At 35.3% G+C, this 27,930-nt stretch overlaps 1 protein-coding gene across 1 annotated transcript in view; it reads right to left on the bottom strand.

Annotated features, from left to right (window-relative positions):
• Window positions 1–27,930, bottom strand: part of HSPA4L (heat shock protein family A (Hsp70) member 4 like) — a 52,273-nt gene that overhangs the window by 21,694 nt on the left and 2,649 nt on the right. Inside the window, exons 2-12 of the mRNA XM_078069208.1 lie at window positions 17,631–17,688; window positions 15,918–16,058; window positions 13,662–13,784; window positions 9,791–9,890; window positions 9,306–9,439; window positions 7,400–7,644; window positions 7,186–7,262; window positions 6,392–6,543; window positions 5,833–5,939; window positions 3,192–3,325; window positions 1,286–1,485 (exon numbers count right to left, since the gene is read on the bottom strand). Of these exons, the coding sequence (XP_077925334.1) occupies window positions 1,286–1,485; window positions 3,192–3,325; window positions 5,833–5,939; window positions 6,392–6,543; window positions 7,186–7,262; window positions 7,400–7,644; window positions 9,306–9,439; window positions 9,791–9,890; window positions 13,662–13,784; window positions 15,918–16,058; window positions 17,631–17,688 (1,471 nt within the window). The remainder of the gene's footprint in view (window positions 1–1,285; window positions 1,486–3,191; window positions 3,326–5,832; window positions 5,940–6,391; window positions 6,544–7,185; window positions 7,263–7,399; window positions 7,645–9,305; window positions 9,440–9,790; window positions 9,891–13,661; window positions 13,785–15,917; window positions 16,059–17,630; window positions 17,689–27,930) is intronic.

Raw genomic sequence — 27,930 nt, 5'->3', positions numbered from 1 at the left:
AGGCACCCCCAAAATCCATTCTTGGGGCGCCTGGGTGGCTCAGTTGGTTAGGCGACTGCCTTCAGCTCAGGTCGTGATCCTGGAGTCCCGGGATCGAGTCCCGCATTGGGCTCCCTGCTCAGCAGGGGGTCTGCTTCTCCCTCTGACCCTCTTCCCTCTCGTGCTGTCTCTCATTCTCTCTCAAATAAATAAATAAAAAATCTTTAAAAAAAAAAAAAAAAAAAAAAAAGAAAATGCCATGATCATTAAATGGGTACTTTAAAAAGTAGTAGAATTCTGATCAATGTGGAAGATTTTAAAGTAATTATTAATAAAAACAGACAAAAAGATAAACTTCACAAAAGGGAGAAACAGTCTTGAACTTTAACAAAACAAAATCCATTTTGTTTTTAAAGCTTTATTCTTCTATTTGAGAGAGAAAGAGAGAGCACATGAGCAGGAGGGGCAGAGAGAGAGAGGATCTCAAGCATACTCCCCGACACAGAGCTTGATCTCACAACCCTGAGATCACAACCTGAGCTGAAATCAAGAGTTGGATGCCCAACAAACCATGTCACCCAGGCACCCCCAAAATCCATTCTTGATACACACAAATACACAAAAAATCTAGGCCAGATCTCCAATTATGATTGGAACAAAAAAAATCTAATACGCCATTAAAAATAACTTATAAAAGGTATATATATAAAAAGATGAAACCTCTGTGGAATGGAATATATCATGTTCTCCTGTGATTCCTGCATCTATAATATACCAAGAGTAAACATAGTGTTAGAGTCATGTAACTCTTTCCTAAGGAAATAAACTGTCTAAAATCTGTATTAACGTTACTGAATGTACAGCACACTCTTATGTTCAAATGCCACAGATATCCCCTAAGCCCAGAACAATTCTTTATTAAGCACGTACTTTATCTAAAAAAAGGGTACATGTATAGTTCAAAATGTATCAATCTGAATGGTTTTATCTGTAAGCTAAAAGCTAGCCGTAATACATGTTTTTAATGGAAATAAAGAAGAATTTAGGAAAGATGACTCCAAACACACACGTGTTTCATATAAGGCTATTAAAGATGCAAAACCTCTGAAGAGTTTAAAATGTGAAAGATGTACAGCATTTAAAATTATCCTTAAAAAAAATCATTCTTCGCTTTCATAAAAAAAAAGTTTATATTGATTCCTACAATAAAATCTCAGAGATTAATATTTTCAACTATTAAGGTATCAGTTATGATTAAGAAATTAAATATTTATTAAAGGAACCTTGCAATAGGTTTTCTACATACCACATCGTCTTTGCTTTCATTCTTAAATGAAGTTTCTGTCTCCATAGGAGCATCACTGTGATCCCCTTCCACATTTTGCTTCTCAATTACCGATGCACTGGCCACACTGAAGATTCCATGGATGTTAACACGAACTTTAACCTTCACTTTGGAACTATCACCATCAGACTGAGGAAAAACATTCTGAATAGTGAAGCTCCCTTAAGGAAAAAAGAGCTTCCATCAGTACATGGGCCTCCAATTAACCTATTCATTCAATAATTTTGACTGTTATCTTTCAGATGATGGCAAATAATCATAAATTATATCCAGAATAATTACTGTGGAAAATGCACTAACCCTAGATCACCTTTTTTTTTTATATCTTAATAAACCTAATATTAAGATTTAGAAGGGTTAAGCAGCCTGCCCAAAATCATCAATGCTAGGACAAAGATAAATTGGAATTTCAACAAAGGACAATTTGACCCAAGGCAATATAGCTTTTAAGTATTTTATAATACTGCTATCCTAAAACCAAAATAACAAAATCCAATTTCTGAGTTTGGAAACAAAATGGACATTATCCTTTTGCTGTAAGTCTTGCAAACCATAACCATCTTGGTAATTCACGAATAAAGCAATTTTTAAAAAATTTCACTCTATAACAAAATTGCTAAGTTATTTAGTTACTAATACCTACAGAGATATTAACTTCTCACTTTAAGAAACTATTTTATTTTTATTATTTTTTTTAAAGATCTTATTTTTAGGTAATCTCTACACCTAACATGGGGTTTGAACTCAACCCCAAGATTAAGATTCACACACTCTTCCAACTGAGCCAGCCAGGTGCCCCTCTGCTGTTTTATTTTTAAAAACCCATAATAGATAATGATATCCATAGTAGAGAGAGGATACTAGGCAGAAAAACTGGTAAGTAAAAAATTTGGTTGACCTTTGTTATAGGTTGAATTGAGACCTCACCCTCAAATTAATATGAAGTCTTACTCTCAAGTACCTCAGAAGGTGACCTTATTTGAAGACAGGGTCTTAGCAGAGGTAATCAGGTTAAGATGAGGTTATCAGGGTGGGCTCTAATCCAATGACTGGTGTCCTTATTTGGAGACAGATACACATACAGGGAGAATGTCATGTGAACATGAAGATGGCCATCTACCAACCAAGGACAGAAGCCTGGAAGAGATCCTTTCCTCAAAGCCCTCAGAAGGAATCCTGTCAACACTTTGATTTCATACTTCTAGCTTCTAGAACTGGAGACAACAAGTTCTCTTGAGCCACTCAGTTGGTGGTACTTTGTTACAGAAGCCCTGGCAAACTAATTCCACCTTCCATAACTTATTTCTACTGCTTTAAATAACATATTTGAGATATTCATATTGTTCCCTTTTTAGTCTATCAATAAAAGCAATACAAATAGAAATTTAAAGAATTATAAATTATTCTTTCTCTTAAATGTTATAAAAATCGTACTTTGTTTTATATCTCTAAAAAAGATTACTCAGCTAAAACAGTTATTACAGTCCCCAATTCTCACTTTTGTATTAATCCAATGATATGAATTCTAGTTGTTGCCAGGGAACCTAAGTTTCAAGTCAGGATATACGGTCAGTCTGGCAACACAATTTCAACTTACTGATTAAGGAGTTTTTCCATAAAAAATGACCCTCACCCAAATCTTTCAGGCAAATTACAGAGCATTTTAAATAGAGAAGTCAGAATGAATTAAAAATACTCAAACCTGTTACTCCAGGATAAACTGTGAGCACTAAAAGTGCATGTTTAGAAAAAAATATATTGCTTTCAGTGCTAGCTTAGCTCGAATATCAATTTATTTCCTTGATTCAAATATTAATAATTTACAAAAGGCAAAAGTTTGTGAAATTTTTTTCTTGAGTTCTCTTACCAATTCTTGGATCAGGATAAGGCACTTCATGTAAATTAGTATAAAATGCTTCTAGTTCAAATGGTTCCTTCTTGTGGAAAGTAATGACTTTTGAAAATGGGGCAGGATGGTTCTTACAGAATACTTCACATTCCCTAAAATGGAGTGGGAAAACAGTTCAAAACAAATAGAAAGTTTTCTATGAATCTAATTACAGAATCCATGTCATTCCTAATTCAAAAGCAGCAACTGTAAAGACCTCTATCCACAAATGTAAAGAAAAAGAATTACTGGTTTTGCTATGAACATGCAATTTGATAGGTTTATGGCTCAAAGTTTTTAGAAAGTCTGTCATAGTAACATAATTCTATCCTACTTAAAAAAAAAAAAAAGAAAAATTAACTGCAATTAGGTATATTTTGAGGCTAATATACAGGAATTAGTTTTTTGTTCACATATGTGGACCAAATCCTACCCCTTAGTTTCCAAAATAAATACTTGTCATATGTAACCCTTTTTATTCTAGCTCCCTTAAAAAAAACTTTCATTTGAAACTAATTTCAAACTTACAGAAAGGAGCAAAAATAAAAACAGCACAAGGGACAAGGAACACCTGTATATCTTTTACCTAGATTTACTGTCAGCATTTTATTCTATTTGTTTCATCACTTAAGTGCATACTCCGTGTACATGTGTATTTTTTTCCGAACCAGTGGAGGTTGTTACATACATTATAGCTCTTTACCCCTAAGTACTTCAATGTGTATTTCCTAACAGCGATATTCTCTACAATAACCACAGTACAGCTGTCAACTATAAATTTACACTGATACTTTAACATGTAATCCATATTCCAATTTTTTCAACTGATGTAATAATGTCCTAGTATTTCCTCCTCTCCAGTACAGGAAGTTTTAAAACCTACATAACAATTCCCACTCTTAAATAGTTTAACAGAAATGGCTTATAACTATTGTTTATAGTGGCCCAGAAATTCACTCTATAATACTATACCATTACCCTATTCATTATGCAAGGTTTGCAAATCTCATATCCATGGATCTTTCCCTCTATCCTAGTTTTCAAGAACCTACATTATCTTTTACTTTCTTATTGTAATCACTAGGATAGGTTTACTTTTCAATGTAACTCCCCATATGTTTCTTATAATTTTTTTCTGGATCACTGTATCTTTAACTGAAATTAACTTTAATTATCTTTTTAAATTTATTTAGGGGCACCTGGGTGGCTCAGTCGGTTAAGTGTCTGTCTTCGGCTCAGGTCATGATCCCAGGGTCCTGGGATCAAGTCCTGTGTTGGGCTCTTTGCTCAGTGGGGAGTCTGCTTCTCCCTCTGCCCCTCACCCTGCTCATGCTCGCTCTCATTCTCTCTCTCTCAAATAAATAAAATCTTTTAAAAAAATAAAGTTTAAATTAATCTCTTACGCCCAACATGGGGCTCAAGCTCACAACCCCAAGATCAAGAGTTGCATGCTCTTCCAACTGAGCCAGCCAGTTAACCCCTGAAGTTAACTCTTTTAAAGAACACCATTTCTTGCCTCCAAATTGACATTAGGACATGCCATTTAAATGCTCTGCAAAACATTCAGATCAGACTGATAATCCATATTTTCAGAATTCGTGCAAAAATTTTAGTTTCTTGGGGGTGTAGATGTATAGAGCACAAAACAAAATATTAAAAGCAACGTCAAAACCTAAATACAGGTTTATTGTACAAATTATAAGCTCTGAAAAGTAGTCAAATATATTATTTGAAACACAAGTTTTTATTTTGGTAGGGAAGCGAAGCTATTTAAATCTTAAGTAGTTCATGGAAAAGGAAATGTAAATGTCAATAAAAGCATGAAAAGATTGTGGCTCATAATAGTCAGAAATGCAAATCTAATAACAAAGTACTTATTTTCACTTTCAGAATGTTATCTTTAAAAGCATAGAAAAAAATGAGCTACAACAGATAATTCAGCAATGTTAAAAGGAATATAAATTAGTATAATCCTTTTGGTGAATAATGTGGCATTACTGATTATAATAATGCTCATATCCTTTGGGTCAATTTCAGTCCTATATAGTTATCTTATAGATATACTAAACACAACTAAACAAGGAGATGTGTACAAGGATGTTCCTAATAGCACTGCTTGAATCAGAAAAAAATAGGATTTTAGGGTGTACTGGTTAAATTAATTATGGCACACACAATTGCTGAGAAAACAGTCACTGTCTGTGACATATTTAAAATGACAGACATTTTAAAAAGCAAGTTGCACTGGAGACACTCAGGTAATTTAAAAAGAACAGCTTTTATTTTTGGATATTCAAAAAAATGGATAGATATAAGCATACCTGTTAACAATGGTTAACTTTGTAAAATGGGCTAAGTAGGAGTTAGGGTATGGCAGATGCAGGTTTTTTAAGTTTTTATATTGCTATATTGCGATTTTATTTGAAAATATGATTTTATAAAATACTAATTAAAAATATGCCATCATGGTTTACAGATTATATAATATAGTTCCTTTTCTCTAACATCTTATTTAAAAGTATTTGAGAGTTTTAGAAGCGTAAATTCCTCTAGTTCAGAAAGTAGGTTCAATTGGTTATTTACAACAAGCTCTCTAACCAAGGCTTTAAAAGTAACTTACCCAGTTCCATCTTCAAAAGAGGTCTTCCATCTTAATGTGATTGAATAGGGAACAAGGTCTGTTATAGAAAATTCACGCACTTTAAATGCTGGTGAGAGAATCGCACACTGAAAATAAGATGTATACCATATTTAAATCAACAAACACAAAACATACTATAGGTTACCCTGATTGAACTGCTTAATAAAGTCCTTGCAATAAAATTGTTACATCCTAAAAATTACTGTTTTTGGTAACAGCTAAAGTGTCAAGAGTACTTTTATGACCTTACAAAAATATATTTTTACAAATCTGAAAAAAGAATTTTAAATGGGAATAATTACAAGAATTCATAAAGTAAATGTTCTTTCACTACAGTACACACATATTGTCCCATGACAGTTTAAAAACAAATTGGAAAGACACAAGACTTATCTTTCAGGAATAATTTTAATTTATTTTAGCCTATTGACAAGTGGTTTGAACAGATAATATTAAAAGGTCCCTTTTAGGCCTATCACCATTTTTCTGGCAAAATATACTCTGTAAAAAAAAAAAAAAAAAGGAAAAATAATCATACCTGTAATGCACATCCTCTTGCAACAGCTTCATCAGCATTTAATGTGGTACTTATGTCTTTAAGAAAAAATTTAGTGATTTGTTCTTTCACTGCAGGAATTCGAGTTGCTCCCCCTACAATTTCTATACTACTTATGTCTTCACGTTGCAAGTCTGTAAAACAAAATATTTTTAATTGAGAAAAATAAGACAGTCTTTATAAAAATGTGAACAAAAGACCTTGGAAAGTACTTTTTTAAAAAAATGGATTTTGTTTTTGCTCAAAACAAGACTAAATAGAAAGAAGATAAAAACAAATTTTGGAGAAAGGCAAAACTTAATATTAACTATCTATGTGTCAGGCACTGCACTTGGACCAGATGACAGAGTGACAATAAGAACAGACGAGTACCTCATGGGCTCTTCAGAGTCCTTCAATTTTCTAACTTTCACCTCACAAATACCCATAGAAAGTACTGATTACCAAAAATCTTAACAAAAAGCAATCATGTCCCATTTCTACTTTATTTTCATCTTAGACTTTACAGTATACTTACATATAAACACCTCCAAATATAACTAGTGTTAGTTTTACGATGTAAACAATAACATGAGCCAGGAGTTGTTCTCATAAACCCAGATTCATAGTGCCCTTACTCTTATGAATGAAATTATAATCTCCCTCTCTAAAATGAGAAATACAAATCTTCAAAAAACAAATAGAAGTTTTTATTGCTTTTACCATTTCCTACCCCCATTCAAGTGAGTTAACGCCATGATACAATTTTGATGGTTAGTCTAGTAATTTACACTTACTAGCTTGTTCCATTACTGCTTTTAATGGTGGCTCAACCCTGGTGAAGAGGGAAGCACATAATTGTTCAAACTGGGCCCTGTGGGAAAATGAAATAAAATTCATCATTTTGGGATATAAAACTCAAGTATATCTTCTAAACAGAATGAAAAAAATCAGACATGATCTAAACATAAAATAAGCCAACACTTCTTAAACTGAAAACATACACCGTACCTGTTCATTTTACTAGAAACATCAAGGTCATTCATGAAACACTCAATGTTCAGTGGAAGATCTGATGCATTTGCACTCATTAGCTTCTTCAGTTTCTCACATTCCTGATATAAACGCAACAAGGCCCGAGAATTTTCTTTCACATTTATCTTGTATTTGGTCTTGAACTCCTCACAGAAGTAGTCTACTAAAGCCTCATCAAAGTTCCTGCCACCCAAATATGGATCAAAGGTGGTAGCCAAGACCTGTTTAATCAAAAAACCAGAACTGAATTTTCAGAAATATAAATGCTTTCAAAAAGACAAAAACCAAAAAAAAAAAAAAAACAACCTTTTAAAATTAAAGTCAAAGCCAAAGAACTTGTGAAAAATCACAGGGGTGTCAAAACTTGCTATTGCTGATATTAATTATCACTTATATTTAGCCAACATACTTACCCATTCTGAATTATCTGTTTTGGGATGCAGATCCATATATAATTAAAATTAATTCTATTTCTGAAATAACTGAGTTACAACAATTAAAACTTCACTATCTCATATCCATTGGTTCTACAATAGCACTGAACAGGTAGGCCAAAAACCAAGTTCAGGGAGTAAGTCCTAAGTATGTAAACAAAACAAAACAACCAAGAAAAGCCAATTCGAAGATTAAATTTAAAATACTGCAATTGGTCAATTTACAGGTCAGAAATTAGGCCTTCTGACTACTATTAAAAAAAAAAAAAAAAGTGAAGAGGAGAGACAAGAATATAATAAACTTGTTGAGCAATGAGCCCCAGCCAGTGGATGGATGGAAGAGGAGTAGACAAGTCATAGAACTTCAACACTAAACCTCTTGAAAATGCAGGAGCAAGATATCTAGTCTCTCTCCAAGGAGAGCACAAATGACTACTTACACTAGTCACTTAAAAAATAGAACCCCACCGTTGGTGTGGCTCATCAGGTTTTTTTCACAAGGATATGTGATGGAACAATAGTAAGCCCTATAGAAAGTTGTAAACTAACGTGATGGGATGTCATCCCAAGACTCGCATGGAGAATTCATGGATCAACTTCTTGCTAGGACCAGTACTACCCAAAATTAAATGCAAAATTGTGTTGGTATGTGACTAGTGCAAACATGCATCCTTCTGGACAGAAGGGCCATAGATATGGTTACTCTAAGGTATCTACTAAAAAAGAAGGAAGGAAAATGTTCTTAAGTTAAAATTCAAGACTAAGTAGCAAAGATTAAAACAATTTACAAAAAACTACCCTATATTCACTATGGGTCATTTCCTTTGAGTTTTCTGATTACAAGGATGTTACTATAAACTGTGAGACAAAAGGCTCTAAAAGGTCCATTGGATAACCGAAAGTATTTCATCTTCTAAGCAACTTCTACACATGTGACTAATGGAGAGAGAGAGAGAGAGAGAGAGAGAACGTAAGTACGGATAAGATGATCAATATAAAAATGAATATAAAATCCAATACAAACTATAAGATGAGCACACAGAACTAAATGATGCCACATTATAGAAAATTCTGATTAGAACTCCTGGATAAGGAAAGTTTATAAAACAAAGGGAATCATTTTACAAAATGTTTCCTAAGTATATTTATGGATAGTAATGTACTTAATGTTTCCTGATAGGTGACTTAACATCTTGACGATAATAAAAATAGCTAATACATATTACAGTATAAGGCATTCCAAGCATTTTATATACATTAACTCATTTGTCCTCAAAAACTGAGGTAATTACTGATATTACCTTCAAGTGGGGAGCCTGAGATTTAAGGAGGTTATGTAACTTGCTCAAGGTCATAGTTTTTAAGTGGCAGAGCACTTAGGTTCTCTATATTGTCTTACATGCTCTTAACCATTAAACTTATATATAGCAAATCATTTATTTACTTACTTTAAGTTTTCCTTTGTTAAAAGCACAAACTGAGACCTGGTAAGCAGAATGTCCCATATCAATAAATATTACATTTCTTGGTTTCTCATCTAATGCGGGAAGATCCTGTTTATAAATTCCATATGCTAGCGCAACTGTGTAAGAAGAAAGAAATCACGTTACTATCAGGATAGCAATCACTTGGAAAACAAAAGATAAGTCATTTTGATATTGCATAAATTATTAGTTTCAAAGTAAACAACTTTTTATAATTTGGTTGTTTTTATTTTTTCTCTATCCATCTATAACATAAATGATTCTTACAGCAAATGTAAGACATGTTTAACTTCTAGCAAAATACTGTACTACAAAAACCAAAGGTTACAAGAGCCAGTACATAATGAGTTTAAAAAAAGATAAATGCTTTATATTAATTGGAAAAAAAAAAAACCCAAAACTAGAACAGTATTTTTCTGACAGTGATTTTCAAATTGCAAAGTGCTTACCTGCAGTAGTTTCATTCATCAACCTCAAACAATTTAAACCTGCAACCTGGGCTGCAGCCATCACAGATCTTCTCTCAGCATCAGTGAAAAAGCTAGGAATCTGGTATTTTAAAACAATAATTAAATATATTGGTTTGATGTACTAGATTTTAAACATTTCATCAATTAAAAATGTAAAATAACTGCTCTAAAACTTATGTAGGGCTTGAGGCAGAGAATGGTGTTCTAATAAAATAAACAAGAAAAAAAATACTAGTTTTTTACTTTCTGGCAATTTCTATACCATAAAGTGTTGACCTAAGTATGAACACAAATTTAAAGCAATTAATAAGATGGAATAATATTACAGGATTTCCAAAATATGTTCATCTAAATCCTTCTTCTGTTGGGTCTGCTCTATGGAAAAAAAATGTTTGTTCATCTTTAATAATGAAAAATTGAAAGCCCAAGACTGTTAAAATGAGATTAAATATATCTTGGTATATTTGTATAATGGAATCTTATGTAGCTGTTAGAATCAGGCAGATCTGAATGGTCATGGAACAGTATCTATATTGCATCAGAAAAAAGGACATGTGTAGCATGATTTTTGTGTAGGTATATGTTACCCAGGAGAATATAGTACCCAAAGGTTTACAGTGGCTATTATCTCAAAGCGAGGCAGGAACTATATTGCAGAGGACTTATGAGGAGCATGTGCTTCTTTTAAAATCACCAAAAAAACATTAAATGTTTAATTAATGTTAATTAAAGACTTTATCAAAAGATAAACTGAGACTTAAACTTATAGTTAAGATTTACATACACTTCATTCTGTCAAACTAAGAAGCACTTTGATTTGTGTCTACAGACAGATTTCTGAGAAGAGAATTAAGTAGGAGCGCCTGGGTGGCTCAGTCGGTTAAGCATCTGACTTAGGCTCAGGTCATGATCTCAGGGTCCTGGGACAGAGCCCTGCTGCGGGCTCTCTGCTCAGCAGGGAGTCAGCTTCTTCCCCTGTCTCTCACCCTATTCGTGCCCCTCCCCCTGCATGTGAGCCTTGTGTGCTGCGTACATGTGTGTGCTCTCTCTCTCTCAATAAATAAAATCTTAAAAAAAAAAAAGCTAATTAAGTATATTCATGTACAAAATGACTTGGGGTTCTTCCAATTTAAGTAAGTTGTCTCCAATTTTATTGCTTTTTGAAGCTAGAATTTTTTTTTTTTAAAGATTTTATTTATTTGAGAGAGAGAATGAGAGAGAGAGAGCATGAGAGGGGGGAGGGTCAGAGGGAGAAGCAGACTCCCTGCTGAGCAGGGAGCCTGATGCGGGGCTCCATCCCGGAACTCCAGGATCATGACCTGAGCCGAAGGCAGTCGCTCAACCAACTGAGCCACCCAGGTGCCCTGAAGCTAGAAATTTCATTTAACAGATTTTTTTTTTTTTTAAGATTTTATCCATTCGACAGAGAGAGACACAGCGAGAGAGGGAACACAAGTAGTGGGAGTAGGAGAGGGAGAAGCAGGCTTCCCGCGGAGCAGGGAGCCCGATGCGGGGCTCGATCCCAGGACCGAGACCACGACCCGAGCCGAAAGCAGATGCCTAACGACCGACCCACTCAGGCGCCCCATCATTTAACAGATATTAACAACAGGAAAAGAACTTGAATTTTGATAAACCTGTTTATCCTGATTTTGGTATTATCCTTCTGACAAAAATCTAAATTATAATATAGACTTTATTTAATACTCATTGAGCACTTATGTACCAGGTACTTTTCTAACCACTTAGGGATATAATAGTGCATAAAACAGAGAAAATACTTCCCCTATATAGCTCACAATGGGTCTATCACACTAACTACACAAAGTAAATAATGGCCAAGAAGTTCATAATGTTCTCTTCTGACAATTTCTGATGTGAAATTACTATCAAGTATAGTTAATAGGGATGGATTTGAATTTAAGATGGATTTTAAAACCAAACCCACTTTGATGTATACTTTCAAGTGGCAGTACAATGGAAGAGTTATAAGCAGAGGCTTGGGAATGAATTACGGGGTGTGATTTCTGGCTTACAACTTATTAGCTCTGTTGATTTTGGGCAAGTTATTTAACTTCTCTGTGTCTGTTTTTTAATCTATAAAACTGGAGTTAAAAATATCCTACCTTCATAGGATGGTTCTGAGGATTAAATGAGTTAGTACATATCAAATGCCTATAACAGTGCCTGGCCAAAGGTAAACTCTATTATTTGCTATTTTTTTTTTTTTTTTAAAGATTTTATTTATTTGACAGAGAGAGACACAGCGAGAGAGGGAACACAAGCAGAGGGAGAGGGAGAAGCAGGCTTCCCGCTGAGCAGGGAGCCCAATACAGCGCTCAATCCCAGGACCCTGGGATCATGACCTGAGCCGAAGGCAGATGCTTAACGACTGAGCCACCCAGGCGCCCCTATTATTTGCTATTATTAAATGGTCGGAATATAAAATATTAAAGCTCTAGTACTTTTCTCTCATTTAAAAAATTCTAAATACCTATAAAAATCAAATCACTAAATTCCACTGGAGTTCATAATCTGATTCTATTTTTCTGAGGACATGAGACTCTCGAACTTAGGTAGGGAAGTTTAATAGTATTAGAAATATACTCACATTTAAGTGGACAACATGTAACTTCAAAAAGTTATCAGTATATAATGGGATCTCAAGAGAGAGAGGAAATGATGGAATGTTCTAAGAATCCTTAAAGACCTTTTCTTTCTGAAAAATACTGCATGATCTCACTTATATGTGGAATCTACAAAAGTTGAATTCATAGAAGCAGAGAGTAGAGTAGTGGTTACCAGGGGCAAGGAGGTGGGGGAAATGGGGAGATACTGGCCAAAGATTACAAAGTTTCAGTTATGTAAGATGAATAAATTCTAGAAATCTAATGTATAGCATATGGTATCTGAAGTTAGTAATACTGTATTGGATATTGGAAATTTGCTAAGATAGATCTCAGGTGTTCTTACCACCAAAAAAAAAAAAAAAAGTAAACGAGGAGATGCGTATGTTAATTAGCTCAACTGCAGTAATCATTATCATTTCACTATGTATATCAAAGTGTCATGATGCACACCTTATACGTAAACAATTTTTACTTTAAAGGAGGCACAATGGGTGGGCAGTGCCTGGGTGGCTCAGTTGGTTAAGCGACTGCCTTCGGCTCAGGTCATGATCCTGGAGTCCTGGGATCGAGTCCCGCATTGGGCTCCCGGCTCAGCGGGGAGTCTGCTTCTCCCTCTGACCCTCTCCCCTCTCATGCTGTTTCTTACTCTCTCTCTCAAATAAATAAAATCTTAAAAAAAAAAATAGGCACAATGGGATTCTGGGAGGGTGATAAATATGTTTGTAATATTGATAATGATTGATGGTTGTGTGTAAGCATGTCAAAATTTCTGAAAGTATAACATGTTAAATATATCCAATTTTTCATTTTAAAAAAGATCTTTTTCTTTCTGATACAGAATATATGAATATACATAATCTCAAATTCCCAAATGGGAATTTTCAACTTTGCCATAAAATGTTAAGGTCCCTATAAGTGGGAAGTGAAGGGCGACCAGGGAAGATTCTTAGATAACTGGAACGTATAGCAGTCACTAATCATATACATTGGTTTTTTAAGATTCACGGATTATCACAACTGACTTTACGGGAAACTAACTTAATCCTAAACTTTACCAAATAAGGTGGGTTTTTTTTTTTTTTTTAAAAAAAAAACAAAACCAAAAATGGATTTAGATTATTTGCTAAATTAGGTCAGAAAGAATAAAGAGAAGAAAAATATTTCAATAGAATATTAATATACTGGAAGGTGTGATTTAAAAGTACTGAAGTAAAACTTACTGAAATCACACAGTCGGCCACTGGTTTCTTCAAAGCATTTTCTGAAGTCTCTTTAAGTTTAGCCAACAGCATTCCAGTTACTTGCTCAATTGCAAAAGGTCTCTCTTCTTCTAGGTACCGCACCTAAAACCAAAAGTTGAGATATTTATTAAGAGTCATTTATTCATCCAGTATGTATTTTGTGAGGATCTACTCTATACATGATAGATAGATAACAGTGAAAAAGACAAGTTTTTGCTCAAGGAAGTTATATTCTGAAAAGATTATTCTAGTATTACAACCTCTCATTTCTAAAGTTCAAGTGCCTTACACATAGTAATATAACCAAATTGTTCTCAAAAACGTCTTCCTGCATTAGCTTTCTGCCTTTCACAATAGTAATTTTTTTTTTTTTAAGATTTTATTTATTTTTTGACAGAGAGAGACATAGTGAGAGAGGGAACAAAGCAAGGGGAGTGGGAGAGAGAGAAGCAGGCTTCCCGCGGAGCAAGAAGCCCGATGCGGGGCTCGATCCCAGGACCCTGGGATCACGACCTGAGCTGAAGGCAGACGCTTAATGACTGAGCCACCCAGGCACCCCCACAATAATTTTTTAAAAAGATTTTTATTTAAGAAAGAGAGAGAGTGCACGCATGCACATGAGCGGGGGGAAGGGGGGTGGAGAGGGGCAGAAGCAGGCTCCCCACTGAGCAGGAAGGCCGATGGGGGCTCGATCCCAGGACCCTGAGATCATGACCTGAGTTGAAAGCAGATGCTTATTAACTGACTGAGCCACCCAGGTGTCTCTCACAAAAGCAATTTTTATCATTCACTTTCCAGGCACCTAATGAAGGAGAAAAAGATCAAATAATCTTTCTTTTGAAAGTTAGAACTCTTCTGGGTTTAAAATGAAAGCTTTAGTCATACAGTTCTAGGAAAAGGAAATGCGAACATCAGGAAAGAAAATTTCTTATTAAAAAAAAAAGAGGTATAGGGCGCCTCGGTGGCTCAGGTCATGATCCCAGGGACCTGGGATCGAGCCCCACGTCGGGCTCCCTGCTCAGCGGGAAGCCTGCTTCTCCCTCTCCCACTCCCCCTGCTTGTGTTCCCTCTCTGGCTGTCTCTATCAAATAAATAAATAAAATCTTTAAAAAAAAAAAAAAAGAGGTATAGTATGTATTATTCCAAGGTTTCTGGGAATAATCATAAATTAAATATTAGAGATATATATATGAAATTTCAAAATTATGTTTTTTAGACCAAATAACCACCTCAAATTATACACACGTTTAAGAGTAGGTTGCATTTAAGCACACAAAAGGAAACTTTACAATGCTTCTTGAGAAAGGAATACTGGAAGATGTGTGCTTTAAGTAATCAAACCCTTTTATAATAACCAATAAATTTACGAGCAATACAAAGTTACCTTGGAACCCATATAATAACTACATTTAATTTACTGAAGAAAAAGTTATGTCTTACTTCTGTGTCCTCAGTGAACATAATTTTGTTCTCTAACACTAAACTTTGGAAGAGCTTCTCTCAAGCAGCACAACATACGTGCATGTAAGTGTATATATGTATATTTATGTGGCCATGTTCATCCGGGTGAAGTACATATCAGTACTTCACTCCAGTTTATGGCTAAATAGTATTCCATTGTATAGGTACCACATTTCATTTACCCACTTATCAGCTAATGAACACTTGGACTGTTCCTACTTTTTGGCTGTTATGAACAATGTTACTATGAACAATCATGTACAAGTTTTTGTGTACACATACCATTCAATTCTCTGGTGTATATAAATAAGAGTGAATCTGCTGGGTCAAAAGGTAACTATGTTTCGAGGTATTCTGTTAGTTTCTGAAAAATCAACAAACATGTTTTTGTTAACTAATCTACAACTTACTGTCTCAGGATGTAGAATTAAAAATCAAGAATCAATCTCTTACTTGGAAGTAGAGTTTGCTTTAATATAGCAATTAATATACTTATGGGGTCTATTTTTCTAAATCACTTACGGCTCTGCCTTTATTGCTTGAAAACTGTTCACCTCTAAAAGTTCTTCAAATAATTTTTCCTTGACAATAAAAGTATTGTTTGGATTTTTAAAATTATCTAATTAGAATTTTTTTACACTCACTAAAGCTTACTACAAAAACTGAATCTTGGTACATATGTACTGCGTCCAGAGGAAAAAAGTTAAATTACAAACAGGCAATATTATATTTGGTTTCTTGAATTTAAATATGTTTATACTCTGAGAAGCTTACCTTAACTCCTGCACTTCCATTAGGCATCTTCTGCAGTTCATAAGGAAGCCTGATCCTTTCGGTTTGGACAATGGGATCATCAAATGATCGCCCATGAAGCTTTTTGAAGCCATGAATTGTATTTCTTACATTCGTGACTATCTGTTGGCAGTAAACACTTTTATTTATCAATATTTAATGAATGCAAAATAAACACTATGCTAATACTTAATACCACCAAGTCTCTTTATCCTACACATTTAAATTTAGAATTAGACACAATCATTTGTCTGGCTTCCAGCTGACAGTAAAATTATACAATAAGAATGTATGCATCATATCTATTGCCCCCCAAATTCTCTTCCTATCCTAGGAATGTAGACTCAAAATTAATGTTTTCAAAAAAGAAAGAACAAAAATGTAAAACTTTTCAAGTAATACAGTGAAAATCTATCTATAACTTATCTCTGTTTTTCCTCAACCTTTTGCTTTAGTGAATTAGGTTTGAGTTCTCTTCCTTCCACATTCATTACTGTGTTTTTACTGAAACACTTTTCCATATTGCCCCCCCCTTTTTTTCCCTCTTAATATCTAGTTCTTTGGGAAACTTCTCATGCAGCAAGAATGCAATTCCTCACTGTTGAGAAGAGCTCCTAGGCTAGTAAATTTAAACTCCTTCTGTGTAGCATGATGCAAAAGTTAAAGTGTCTTAATTTGCAAATGGCTTGTATTTTAGCAAAGTAATTTTTTCTTTAACTAGAACATGTAGTTCACACTATAGAATAATACTGAGATCCAGTTGCTGCCCTCTTAGTTAAAGCCAAATAGATCTTGCTCTTCAATTACGAGATGAAAGCTACTGGGATGCTGAATTACCACAGTGGTCCCTTTAAGAGGAGTAATTTTAGTTTGCTTTCTTCAGAGACTCTGTTATCTATGATATGCTTAGAAGATCACACAGAATATGAGATGTAAACTTTAGTGAAGAAGTCATTTTGGCACAAACACATTTGTTTATGTACAATATGAAAGTGTAGGAGAAGATAAACATTTTCATATATAGGCCAATTAGAAGACAACTTTGATAAAGTCTTAAGCAAAAATTCCTAGATAAATGAGTCAATTATCCTTATAAAGTCAGGAGGGAAAAAAGCCCCATTAAACAAAGTTATTTTATGAGGAAAAGAAGACCCAGGTACACATTAAAATGTAAGAAGTAATTGTTAAGAGCTTTTGGTTCAGGGAAATAAAGTCTGAGGAAAATGAACCTCTAACAAAGAATGTTAAAAGTAAACGTTCTACTTATAAGCACTTCAGAAGCCTAGAAATATGAATACTTAAACAGATTCCATGTAAAGTAGCTACATTGGGTTACTCTGGAAATTAGTTCTTCCATCTTTCCCACCTTCTTTTACAAAGACATTGCTTACTTGTTGAAGTGTATATTCTAGATAGGATACCTCTTAGAAAAGTGACCATACAGGGGAAAAAGTGGTGTCATATGGTAGCAACACCCTAACTTCACAACTAAAAAGACTTTTTAAAAAAATAAAATATAAGAAATATTTTGCAACCCCCAAAGCAAAATATATCTATTAAAATACAAAGATATTCGGGTCTGTCAAATTTCCCTCCTTCTCTTTTCTCACTCTTAACTATGTAAAGTGGGAGCTTAGTTACCAAGATTCCATTAAATTCTTCCTGTAAGTCAAAACATCTACATTAACAATTTACCTGGCTCTTAGCTGCATTTCCAATGGCTCGAGTTCTTGATCCCAAAGATATACAGGCCCTAAACAAGCGAAAAACACAAAGTTTGTTCCCATGGTATGTTTAAATTGATATGCCATCATTCTGCCTCTCCTTATGAAAAAAATGAGTTAAATGGATTAACATAATCAGGTATATTCTAAAAATAGGTTAATGGACATCAGAACTTTCCATATTTTGGTTTCATAAGTAATGGAATAGTGGTCAGAATGTTAGAATTCTTAGAATAAATGTTGCTAATAGCTGACAATGCTCTGTTGGCCCCCAAAATTGTTTTTCGATTTCTATTGGTCTATGACCTACTAAAAAAATTAACTGTGTTCAGTAAGGCCAGGTTGCATGGATCTAAATCCAGGCTCTGTAATCTTGTAGAAATTACTTAACCATTATTTGTCTCAGTTTCCCATCTGGAAGATAGTGCTGATAATAATACCTACTCACAGGTTTGTGTGAGGATTAAATGAGTGAATATGGTGGATTAAATGAGTGAAATGCTTTGAACACTATGATTGCTCTTTTTTTTAATTTCTGCATTTAGATGTAATTCTGCTTATAAAAGCAAGTGTGGAGCAACATTTTCATCAAAATATCATTTCATGTTATAATTTAAGAAAGTGTTTCCATGATTTTAGTTGTAACTACAGGTACCATTCATATCAACCACTAACTATGAGCACTGTGTGTATACTAGCTACAATCACTGTTGTTGGAGAATTTATAGTCTACAGAAAAAAATCAACATACAGGACTATGACCATACGGACTATGAATACTAGTGAAAAAGAATAATCACTTCTATATAAGGCTTAGGAAAAGCAAGCGGAAGAGGTGATTTCTGAATTAAGATCTGAAAGAAGAGAAAAAATTTTAATACACATCTGTTTCGTTCAAAAGGACATTCCCAGTATGTAGGGATATATCTATTCTCAATATGATAACCAGAGTGATCCTCTTCAAGACTAAGGTCATGAAACTCCCCCTCCAATGGTGTCTTGTCTCACAAAGCAAAAGCTTAAGTCTCCCCAACAGCCAATAAAACCCTTCGTGGTCTGGTCCTTGGCTGCTCTACCCTGTAACTTCAATCTAGGCACACTGGTCTCCTTGCTATTTCTAGAATAATGGAAGCACACTTCTTACTCAGGGCCTTTGTACATGCTATTCTCTATCTCTGGAACACTACTAAATATATCCATCCACATGGCTTACACACCTCTCTCATTTTTTTTTCATGTCTCTGCTCAAATGTCAGTTTATCATCAACACCTTTTCTATCTTATATAAACATTTTCTGCTCCTTCCCAACATATACATCTCCTACTGTTTACCTAATTTCATTCTCCTGCATAATGTATCACCATCTGATACAATTTATTTACTGACTGTATCTCCACACCAGGGCATGAACTACATGAGGGCAGATAACGTGTGCTCCATTCCCTTGATCTGCACTACCCAATCTGGTAGCCACTAGCCACACGTGGCTAATAAAATTTAGCCAAAATAAAAAATTCAGTTCCTCAGAATTATTCACATTTTAAGTGCCCCACAGCCAACTTTCAAGGGCTTAACAGCCGTATGTGGCCAGTGAGTATACAGAGAACAGAATATACACAGAACAGGGGCGCCTGGGTGGTTCAGTCCCTGTTAAGTGTCTGCTTTCGGCTCAGGTCATGATCCCAGGGTCCTGGGACTGAGCACCGCATCGGGCTCCCTGCTCGGCGGGTAGCCTGCTTCTCCCTCTCCCACTCCCCCTGCTTGTGTTCCCTCTCTCGCTGTCTCTCTCTGTCAAATAAATAAATAAAATTTTAAATATATATATATATACACACACAGAACAGAAGAGATAATACATAGAACAGAAGAGATATACAGAATAGAAAGTTCTACTGGACAGTACTGGCCTAGATCATTATCTGGTAATATAGTAAAGGTACTTATTTTTTTTTTTTTTTTTTTTTTTTAAGATTTTATTTATTTATTTGAGAGAGAGAATGAGATAGAGACAGAGAGAGCATGAGAGGGGGGAGCATCAGAGGGAGAAGCAGACTTCCTGCTGAGCAGGGAGCCCGATGTGGGACTCGATCCCGGGACTCCAGGATCATGACCTGAGCTGAAGGCAGTCACTTAACCAACTGAGCCACCCAGGCGCCCCTAGTAAAGGTACTTATTGAATGAATAGAAAGATGGCTCCTAAGGGTAATGCTTATTTGGAGAGTAGGAAGAATACAACTTGGCTAGTTTCATTTGACATTTTGACAGTATTGGGGTCAGATTATACAGGGCCTCAAATGACAGGTTATAAATTTAACATTTATTTCAGCAGGTAAAAGGAACTCATTAAAGGCTTTTGGATAAAGAAGAGAACATTTCATGCTTATATAGAAGATGAACTGAAGAGGAAAGATCCCAGAACAATGCCCCCCCCTTTTTTTTAGTAGGCTCCATACCCAACGTGGAGCCCAACATGGGGTCTGAACTCAAAACCTGAAGATCAAGACCTGAGCTGAGATCAAGAGTCTGATGCTTAACTAACTGAGCCAACCCAGGTGCCTCCCCCAGCCCCGCCCCGCCGTCCTCAGAACAGTGCTTTTTAAGGGTTGAACAAGACACTTTTATACTGGGGGCCACAGCATTTTCAGGAAGGGCAAGCAGTTAAATTCATTTAGTTAACAGATTTTGGTTGAGTAATTTATGTCTGGCACTCTGTTAGTTACTAGAGATACAGTGAGGGGAAAAAGACATGGTTTTGGCTCTCTTGGAACTTACAGTGCTCACACAACTGAAAGTAAACTAGGTGCTACAATAGAGGGTATACCTGATGCTAGATGAGTAGATAACAGAATTGACCTAGAGGAGGAGGATCAGGAAAGGCTCACCCGAGGAAGTGATGAGATTTTAAGGAAGAGTAAATGATGATGGGGGTGGAATTAAAGGAGATTTGGCAGAGATCATTTTGATCAGTGTGAACTGATGGGAGGAAGGCTAGAAGTTATCAGTAATCTATACCAGGATGATGGCAGCTGAGAGGGGGAGAAGGAATTAAGAGATATTTAGGAGGTACGACTCAAAGGACTTAGTGACAGACTAGATCTTCACTGTCTAATATGGTAGCCACCAGCCATATGTGATGATCAAGCACATGAAATGTGGCTAGTATGAATTGAGATGTATTCATTTTAAGTGTGAAACATACTCTGGACTTTGAAAATTTAATATTTAAAAAGGAATATAAAATATCTCACTGATTTTAAAATATGGAAATAAGATTTTGGATATGTTGAGTTAAATCAAATACATAAAATTAATTTCACCTGTTTCTTATCTTTTTGGTGTAACTACTAGAACATTTATGCATGTTGCTAACATATTTTTACTGAACAGGGCTGGAATAGATAAGAGGAAGAGGCAAGTATCACGACTAATGTCTAGGTTTCCCATTTGCATAAGAGGGTAGAGTGGTGTCATTTAATGAGACAGAAAACACTGTAAGAGGGACAGGTTTGAGGATGGACCATCGCAGTGCTAATGTGGACATGCTGAGACTGAGGTATGTTTGAGACATCCAAGCAGATGATCTCTTCCAAGTAACTCCTTGATTCACCATAGTCCCTGCCAGAGTAGAGTATTTGCATACCTAATATGGTTATCTATGTGGATGGTTGGCATTCCATCCTAAAGTTCATCAGAGAAAATATGGATTTGCCACCTCTTAGTCTACTTTATTATAATCTGTCCTTTTCTCAACTCCATTATTTGGACACACATAAGAATACTTTTAATTTTTTAATACTAGGCTACCATCACTTCAGTACATAGATAATCTTATTCTTAGGTTGATTCTCTAGAAGTTCACTTCTCTTAGAACACAGGAGCCAAATAATATTGATTCAAGTATCAATTATTAAGTACTAGATTCTTTGAAACATGCTGCACACATATATCACTTCACAGACAAAGCTAAACAGTTATCATTACTAGATATTCTCTAAAGTTAAAAGTAGACAACTTTTAAAGTTTAAACAATTTAGTGTTATAGCTTGGAAATACCCAGTTTCAATACACAGAAAACCTTCCTCACATAACTAAAAAAGTGCTTCAAACTCCTTCCTTTAATTTTCTTTCAAAAAGATTCTGGAATACAACCACTAAATGAATACTTGCTAAGTATTTTCAGAAAAATCAAAATACCTAGCATCTCTCAAAACTTTTACCTGACTTTACTAACACCAAGGGAAATAAACACATTATACCATACTTTAGAGGCCGACACAAAAGTTTTTATAGAAAGGACATTCAGTAGTTTACCCAAATGTATACTGCATAATCCATTGATATTATACTTTCTATACTTTATTTCAACTGCTCTTTAGAAATTCCATCTTATATCTAAAAACAAACAAAACAAAGGGTTTACAATGCAGCTTAAATCTATAATTTCCAATCTGATATTGCCACCACAGTGGTAATCCCAGATTCTCAGAGAATGCCACAAAATTCTAAACAAACAAAACTTCTAAATGTCCAATGTCACTTTTGGTAAAGCAGGGGCATGAAAATCAAATGTCAGGTGTTAATTTAAGAAAGCTGTATTTTAGGGCATCTGGGTGGCTCAGTCTGTTAAGCATCCAACTCTTGATTTTGGCTCAGGTCGTAATCTCAGGGTTGTGAGATCAAGCACCATGTTGGGCTCCACCCTCAGTGGACTGTCTGCTTGAGATTCTCTCTCTCCCTCTACCTCTGACCGCCCTCCCCCATATGCACGCTATCTTAGATAGATAAATCTTTAAAAAAAAAAAAGCTGTATTTGTATTTTCCCTTAAAACTTAAAATTAATTTTCTTTCTGTCTTATAAAGCCTATTAAGGCCAAGCACAACCAGGCTGGAGAGAACACGTACTGCCAAAGACTAGGAGATTCCTCACCTAAGAGGTCAGTACTCTTTAAATTTGCTCACTTTGTCAGTCTCCACTAAGGATTCAAAGACTATTTTGATTTTACCACTTTCACTTTAAAAATAACCCTATTTTAAAAATTGTCAGCTTTCCCTTGCCAGTTTCCATAAGATCACAATTACTATTTATAGCCTCTTCTGTTATCAAGTACATATTAAGAAAACAATAACTGAATGAATGATGATATGAAAGGGCCATCAATTGGTTTAAATCAGGGGGTCAACTCCTGAGATGCCAGAAGCACTCCCCCCAACACCTCACACCCAGAGTGTCAACCAAAAATGTATCTTCATATAATTGTCAGATGTGCCCTAATGGGCAAAATTTCCAACTGAGAACCACTGCCTTATAGCACCATTTTCCAAATACTGCTCTGTGGAATGTAATTCCCTTGGAGGTTCAAATAAGTTGGGGAAAATATTCTTTCCTGGGAGTTTCAATGCCTATAAACAAATTAACGGATCTGAGAAGTTCTGCAGTAAAGAAAATATATGGTTATTATTTTTCAAGGTTAACTATCTGGAAAAAAATTGCCCTAGAAGGAAGTGGGGGAGGAATATCCTCAAAAAGACTTATGGTTGGGGCACCTGGGTCGCTCAGATGGTTAAGCCTCTGCTTTTTGGCTCAGGTCATGAACCCAGGGTCCTGGGATCGAGTCCCACATCCGGCTCCCTGCTCAGCGGAGAGCCTACTTCTTCCTCTCCCTCTGCACCTCCCCCTGCTCATGCTCTCTCTCTGTATCTGTCTCAAATGAATAAATAAAAAAAAAAGACTTATGGCTGCCATTTGCTTTCTAGCTTGCTACTTAGAAAAATAAGATGACTTTTTTTTTTTTTTAAAGATCTGAGAGAGAGAGAGAGTGCGAGCATGCATGCATGCATGCATGCATGGAGGTGGGGGGGCAGAGAGAGAATCCTCAAGCAGACTCCCAGCTGAGAGTGGAGTCCGACAGGGGGCTCCATCCCAGGACCCTGAGATCATGACCTGAGCCGAAATCAAGTCGGCCGCTTAACCAACTGAGCCACCCAGGTGTCCCCAAAAATAAGATTTCTTTTAGGCATATATGATTTAGTAATAACAAAAACTTTCCAGTCTTTCAGTATGGACAATGGATAAAACTTTTTAACATATAAAAAATAAAAATTTAAGAGTTTCTAAATGCTTTTTTTTTTTTTAAGATTTTATTTACTTGACAGAGAGAGACACAGCAAGAGAGGGAACACAAGCAGGGGGAGTGGGAGAGGGAGAAGCAGGCTCCTGGCTGAGCAGGGAGCCCGATGTGGGACTCAAACCTGGAACTCCAGGATCATGACCTGAGCCGAAGGCAGACGCTTAACGACTGAGCCACCCAGGCGCCGTCCATGTATAATTTTTAACTTTCCACATAACTACTAATGGCCTACTGCTGACCAGAAGCCTTACTGATAAGTTAACACATATTTTGTTACGTGTATTATACACTGTGTTCTTATATTAAGCTAGAGAAAAAGAAATGTTAAGAAAATTGTAAGAGAAAATACATTCACAGTAGTGTATTGTATGTATCAAAAAAAAAAAAAGTCCACATATAAGTGGACCTGCACAGTTCAAACCCATGTTGTTCAAGGGTCAACTGTACTTAGGTAGACATATTTAAAAAGCTGATTAGTTATATTAAATTAGATGTATGTAACTGTTAGATACATTATTTAAAAAACTATCTTAAAATTCGACAGGTCAAATTTCAATAGCAATGCACTATAATTTTAAAGTTCTTTTGATTATGACTGACTAGACAAGGGGTTTGTAAATTACCATTTGCCACCTATTTTTGTAAATAAAGCTTCATCAGAACACAGCTATGCTGATTAATTTGTATTGTAGTGACCATATACGAAAGACTACCATAGCATGTTAAACACAAACTCACAATAAATAGTATATAATTTGTACTTATCCTTCCTTGCCTTCTAGAAACTTTTCAGAATTTCTCACCCACAAATTCAAGGCAATAACTAAAGATTCATTTTGTTTTATCATAGAAAATATTCATATTGAAAGATTTTATAGTCCTAGCTTTGGCCATGCTAATGTGTGAGCCATCTGCCTTTCCACTCCACTTAGCACAATTTAAAAAAAAAAAAAAAGGTACTCATTGAATTTTTGTCAATAGCAAAATAATAATTTGAAACGTCCACTAATAGTAGTACATCTATCAATGGAATACTGTACAGCCCATTTAAATAAACAAGGTAAATTAGGTCAGAATGGCTAAAATCAACAACACAAGAAACAACAGGTGTTGGCAAGGATGTGGAAAGGGGAACCCTCTTGCACTGTTGGTGGGAATGCAAACTGGTGCAGCCACTCTGAAAAACAGTATGGAGGCTCCTCAAAAAGCCAAAAATAGAACTACCCTATGATCCAGCAATTGCACTACAAGGTATTTACCCAAAGGATCTAGAGAGTATTATGCTAAGCAAAATAAGTCAGAGAAAGACAAGTACCATATGATTTCACTCGTGGAATTTAAGAAACAAAACAAGCGAGCATAGGGTAAAAAAGAGAGAGGCAAACCAAGAAACAGATTCTGAACTATAGAGAACTAATGGTTACCAGAGGGGAGGTGGGTGGGGGATGGGTGAAATAGGTGATGGGGACTAAGGAATGCAGTTGTGATGAGCACTGGGTGTTTTTTGGAAGGTTGAATCACTAAATTGTACACTTGAAACTAATATTACACTGTGTGTTAACTGAAATTAAAAACTTAAAAAAAATAAAAAAATTGGGGTGTCTGGGTGGCTCAGTCGTTAAGTGTCTGCCTTCGGCTCGGGTTGTGATCCCAGGGTCCTGGGATGGAGCCCTGCATAGGGCTCCCTGCTGCGCAGGAAGTCTGCTTCTCCCTCTCCCACTCCCCCTGCTTGTGTTCCCTCTCTCGCTGTGTCTCTGTCAAATAAATAAAATCTTTAAAAAAAATAAATAAATAAATTTAAAAATGAGGTAAATTAGCACTATACACACAAGTTTGAGATGTTCACAATATATGTTGAGAAAAAGTTGCAAAATACATACCATGTAATTCTACTTTTGTGAAAAAGCAAATAGAAAAACATCCCAGTTATGTACACATACACTTGCATAAAACTAAAAACATACATATTAAAGTTTACTGGGTGGTTGGGAAGGGTTGGAGATTTACTTTCTCGTTTATATTTAAAATATTTTAAATCAAAGTTAACATAAGCTCAGAGTAAGATACACAAAGCCAATTCATATGGTACAAAGAATATTTAAATAAAATGTAAAAGCCTCCCCTCACTTCCCCAACTGCTATCACCAAGAAAAGTCCTCCTCCTTCCCAACTATAGCTACTATTAATCTCTGGAGTTTGGCATTTCCTATGTATAAAAATGTTTATTTTTAATAACCCAAAGTGGTGATTTCTACCTGTGTGCACTGAAGAGGACTTCTCAAAGTAATGTATAAATAATATATTCCCATATTTCCAGATTATTCATACACTGGTAAAGAAATAGGGAAAGGGCGCCTGGGTGGCTCAGTTGGTTAAGCAACTGCCTTCGGCTCAGGTCATGATCCTGGAGTCCCTGGATCGAGTCCCGCATTGGGCTCCCTGCTCAGCGAGGAGCCTGCTTCTCCCTCTAACCCTCCCCCCTCTCATGTACTCTCTCTCTCAAATAAATAAATAAAATCTTTAAAAAAAAAAAAAAAGAAATAGGGAAAAAGGAAGACAGAAAACCAGAGAACTGAATACTAAGTCTGATCATACAGAATTTTGATAAAATACACCTAACAAAAATCTCTTGAAATACTTTCGCTTAAAAAAAAAAAAATCAGTTTTCCTTATTGTAAAGTATGTTCAGAAAAATTCAAAACATTACAGACTATGTATTAAAAGCACGCCCTCCATAATTCTACCCACAAGAAATATGCAGTTTGTAGTTTACAGTCTTCCACATTGCTTTCCTCCATATACTAACCTATTTTGTGTTGGTACACATTTTAATGAATTTTTCAAACAAAATAAGATTTTCTACATGTTCTTAAAATAACTTAAAACCATTTTAAAACAGTAGTTCTTAGAAACTAGTCAAAAACAGATGAATTTATTGATACTAGAGCAAAGATGCTTCTCAGCCAGATAATTTGTTCCTTTGACTGTTATATCCTCATTAACCTAATATGGATATACCATCCTTATGCCAATGGATAATGGAAGGACACTGAGGTTCTGGGGGTAAAAGAGGCCTGAAACTGAATCAGTTTCATTGCTTATAAGTTCTTGGCCAAAACAGTTAAGTTTGCTTTAAGGTTATGAAAAAAGCTAGTACTATCAAACTCAAAGAATTGATGTAATATGTATAACAATAGAAGCACAATGCCTGTCACATAGCAATCATTATTATCAACAAAAGCAGCATGTTTTAGCTGATCACATGCTTTAGTCTAATATTGAATGAAGGTCCTTGGCTACAGTTTTCTTTTCCCATGTATGAAACTAATCACTTTGATATAATTAAGCCTGGGATGGAAATTCCAATCCCCACATCTATGCTTAATTGAACAATACAAACTTATCCAAAAATGTGCATACTTAGTTATTCTAAGAATTTATTTGAAAAAATTATAAGGGTCAAACATTTAGTTACAAAGATAGTTATTGCAGTATGGCTTATAAAAAAAATATAAACAACCTCACTGTCCAAAAAGGGATGGATTAAAGAAAGGATTATACAAACACTGAAACTAACGGTATAGAGAAGCATGTATTACATAGAGGTTACCAGACTATAAAGTATAATCTATCCTTGAAACACAGAGAAAACCATCAGGAAGTTTTATTTCTGGGTGGAGGAATTAAATTTTTACTTTCACTTTTTAATGTGCCTACATCTCTACAATGAACATGTACTATTTGTGTGACAATTGTTTTAAATAAGAAAATGTTCTGAAATTAATTTTTTCCTCTTCAACTTATGCATGTTAATTTCCTTCTCCCTCTTCAATTTATCCATGAGAGAAGAGCAGCTAGTACAGCCCTCCAACTTTATAGAAGGGGAATCTGAAGACTAAGTTAAATTACTTGTTCTTGGTCCCTTAACTGTAGGCCAAAACTTAAGCAATTATCTCTTCCATTTAACTGTCCTTGGTTTATACACCGGACCTTCCCATGTATACATAATCAAGTATGTTAAAGAATGAAACAAATGTTAAAAAGTATAAATGCCAAAACCAACTAAATGGAACATTTCCTTCCTCTTTCCACAAGGTCCTTTTGCAATGTATTTGGAAATACCTATGTCTTACTACCTTAGT

The sequence above is a fragment of the Halichoerus grypus genome, chromosome 3 (assembly GCF_964656455.1).
Source record: "Halichoerus grypus chromosome 3, mHalGry1.hap1.1, whole genome shotgun sequence".
Taxonomy (NCBI): Eukaryota; Metazoa; Chordata; class Mammalia; order Carnivora; family Phocidae; genus Halichoerus; species Halichoerus grypus.
This window is presented reverse-complemented; position numbering and strand designations above follow the sequence as displayed.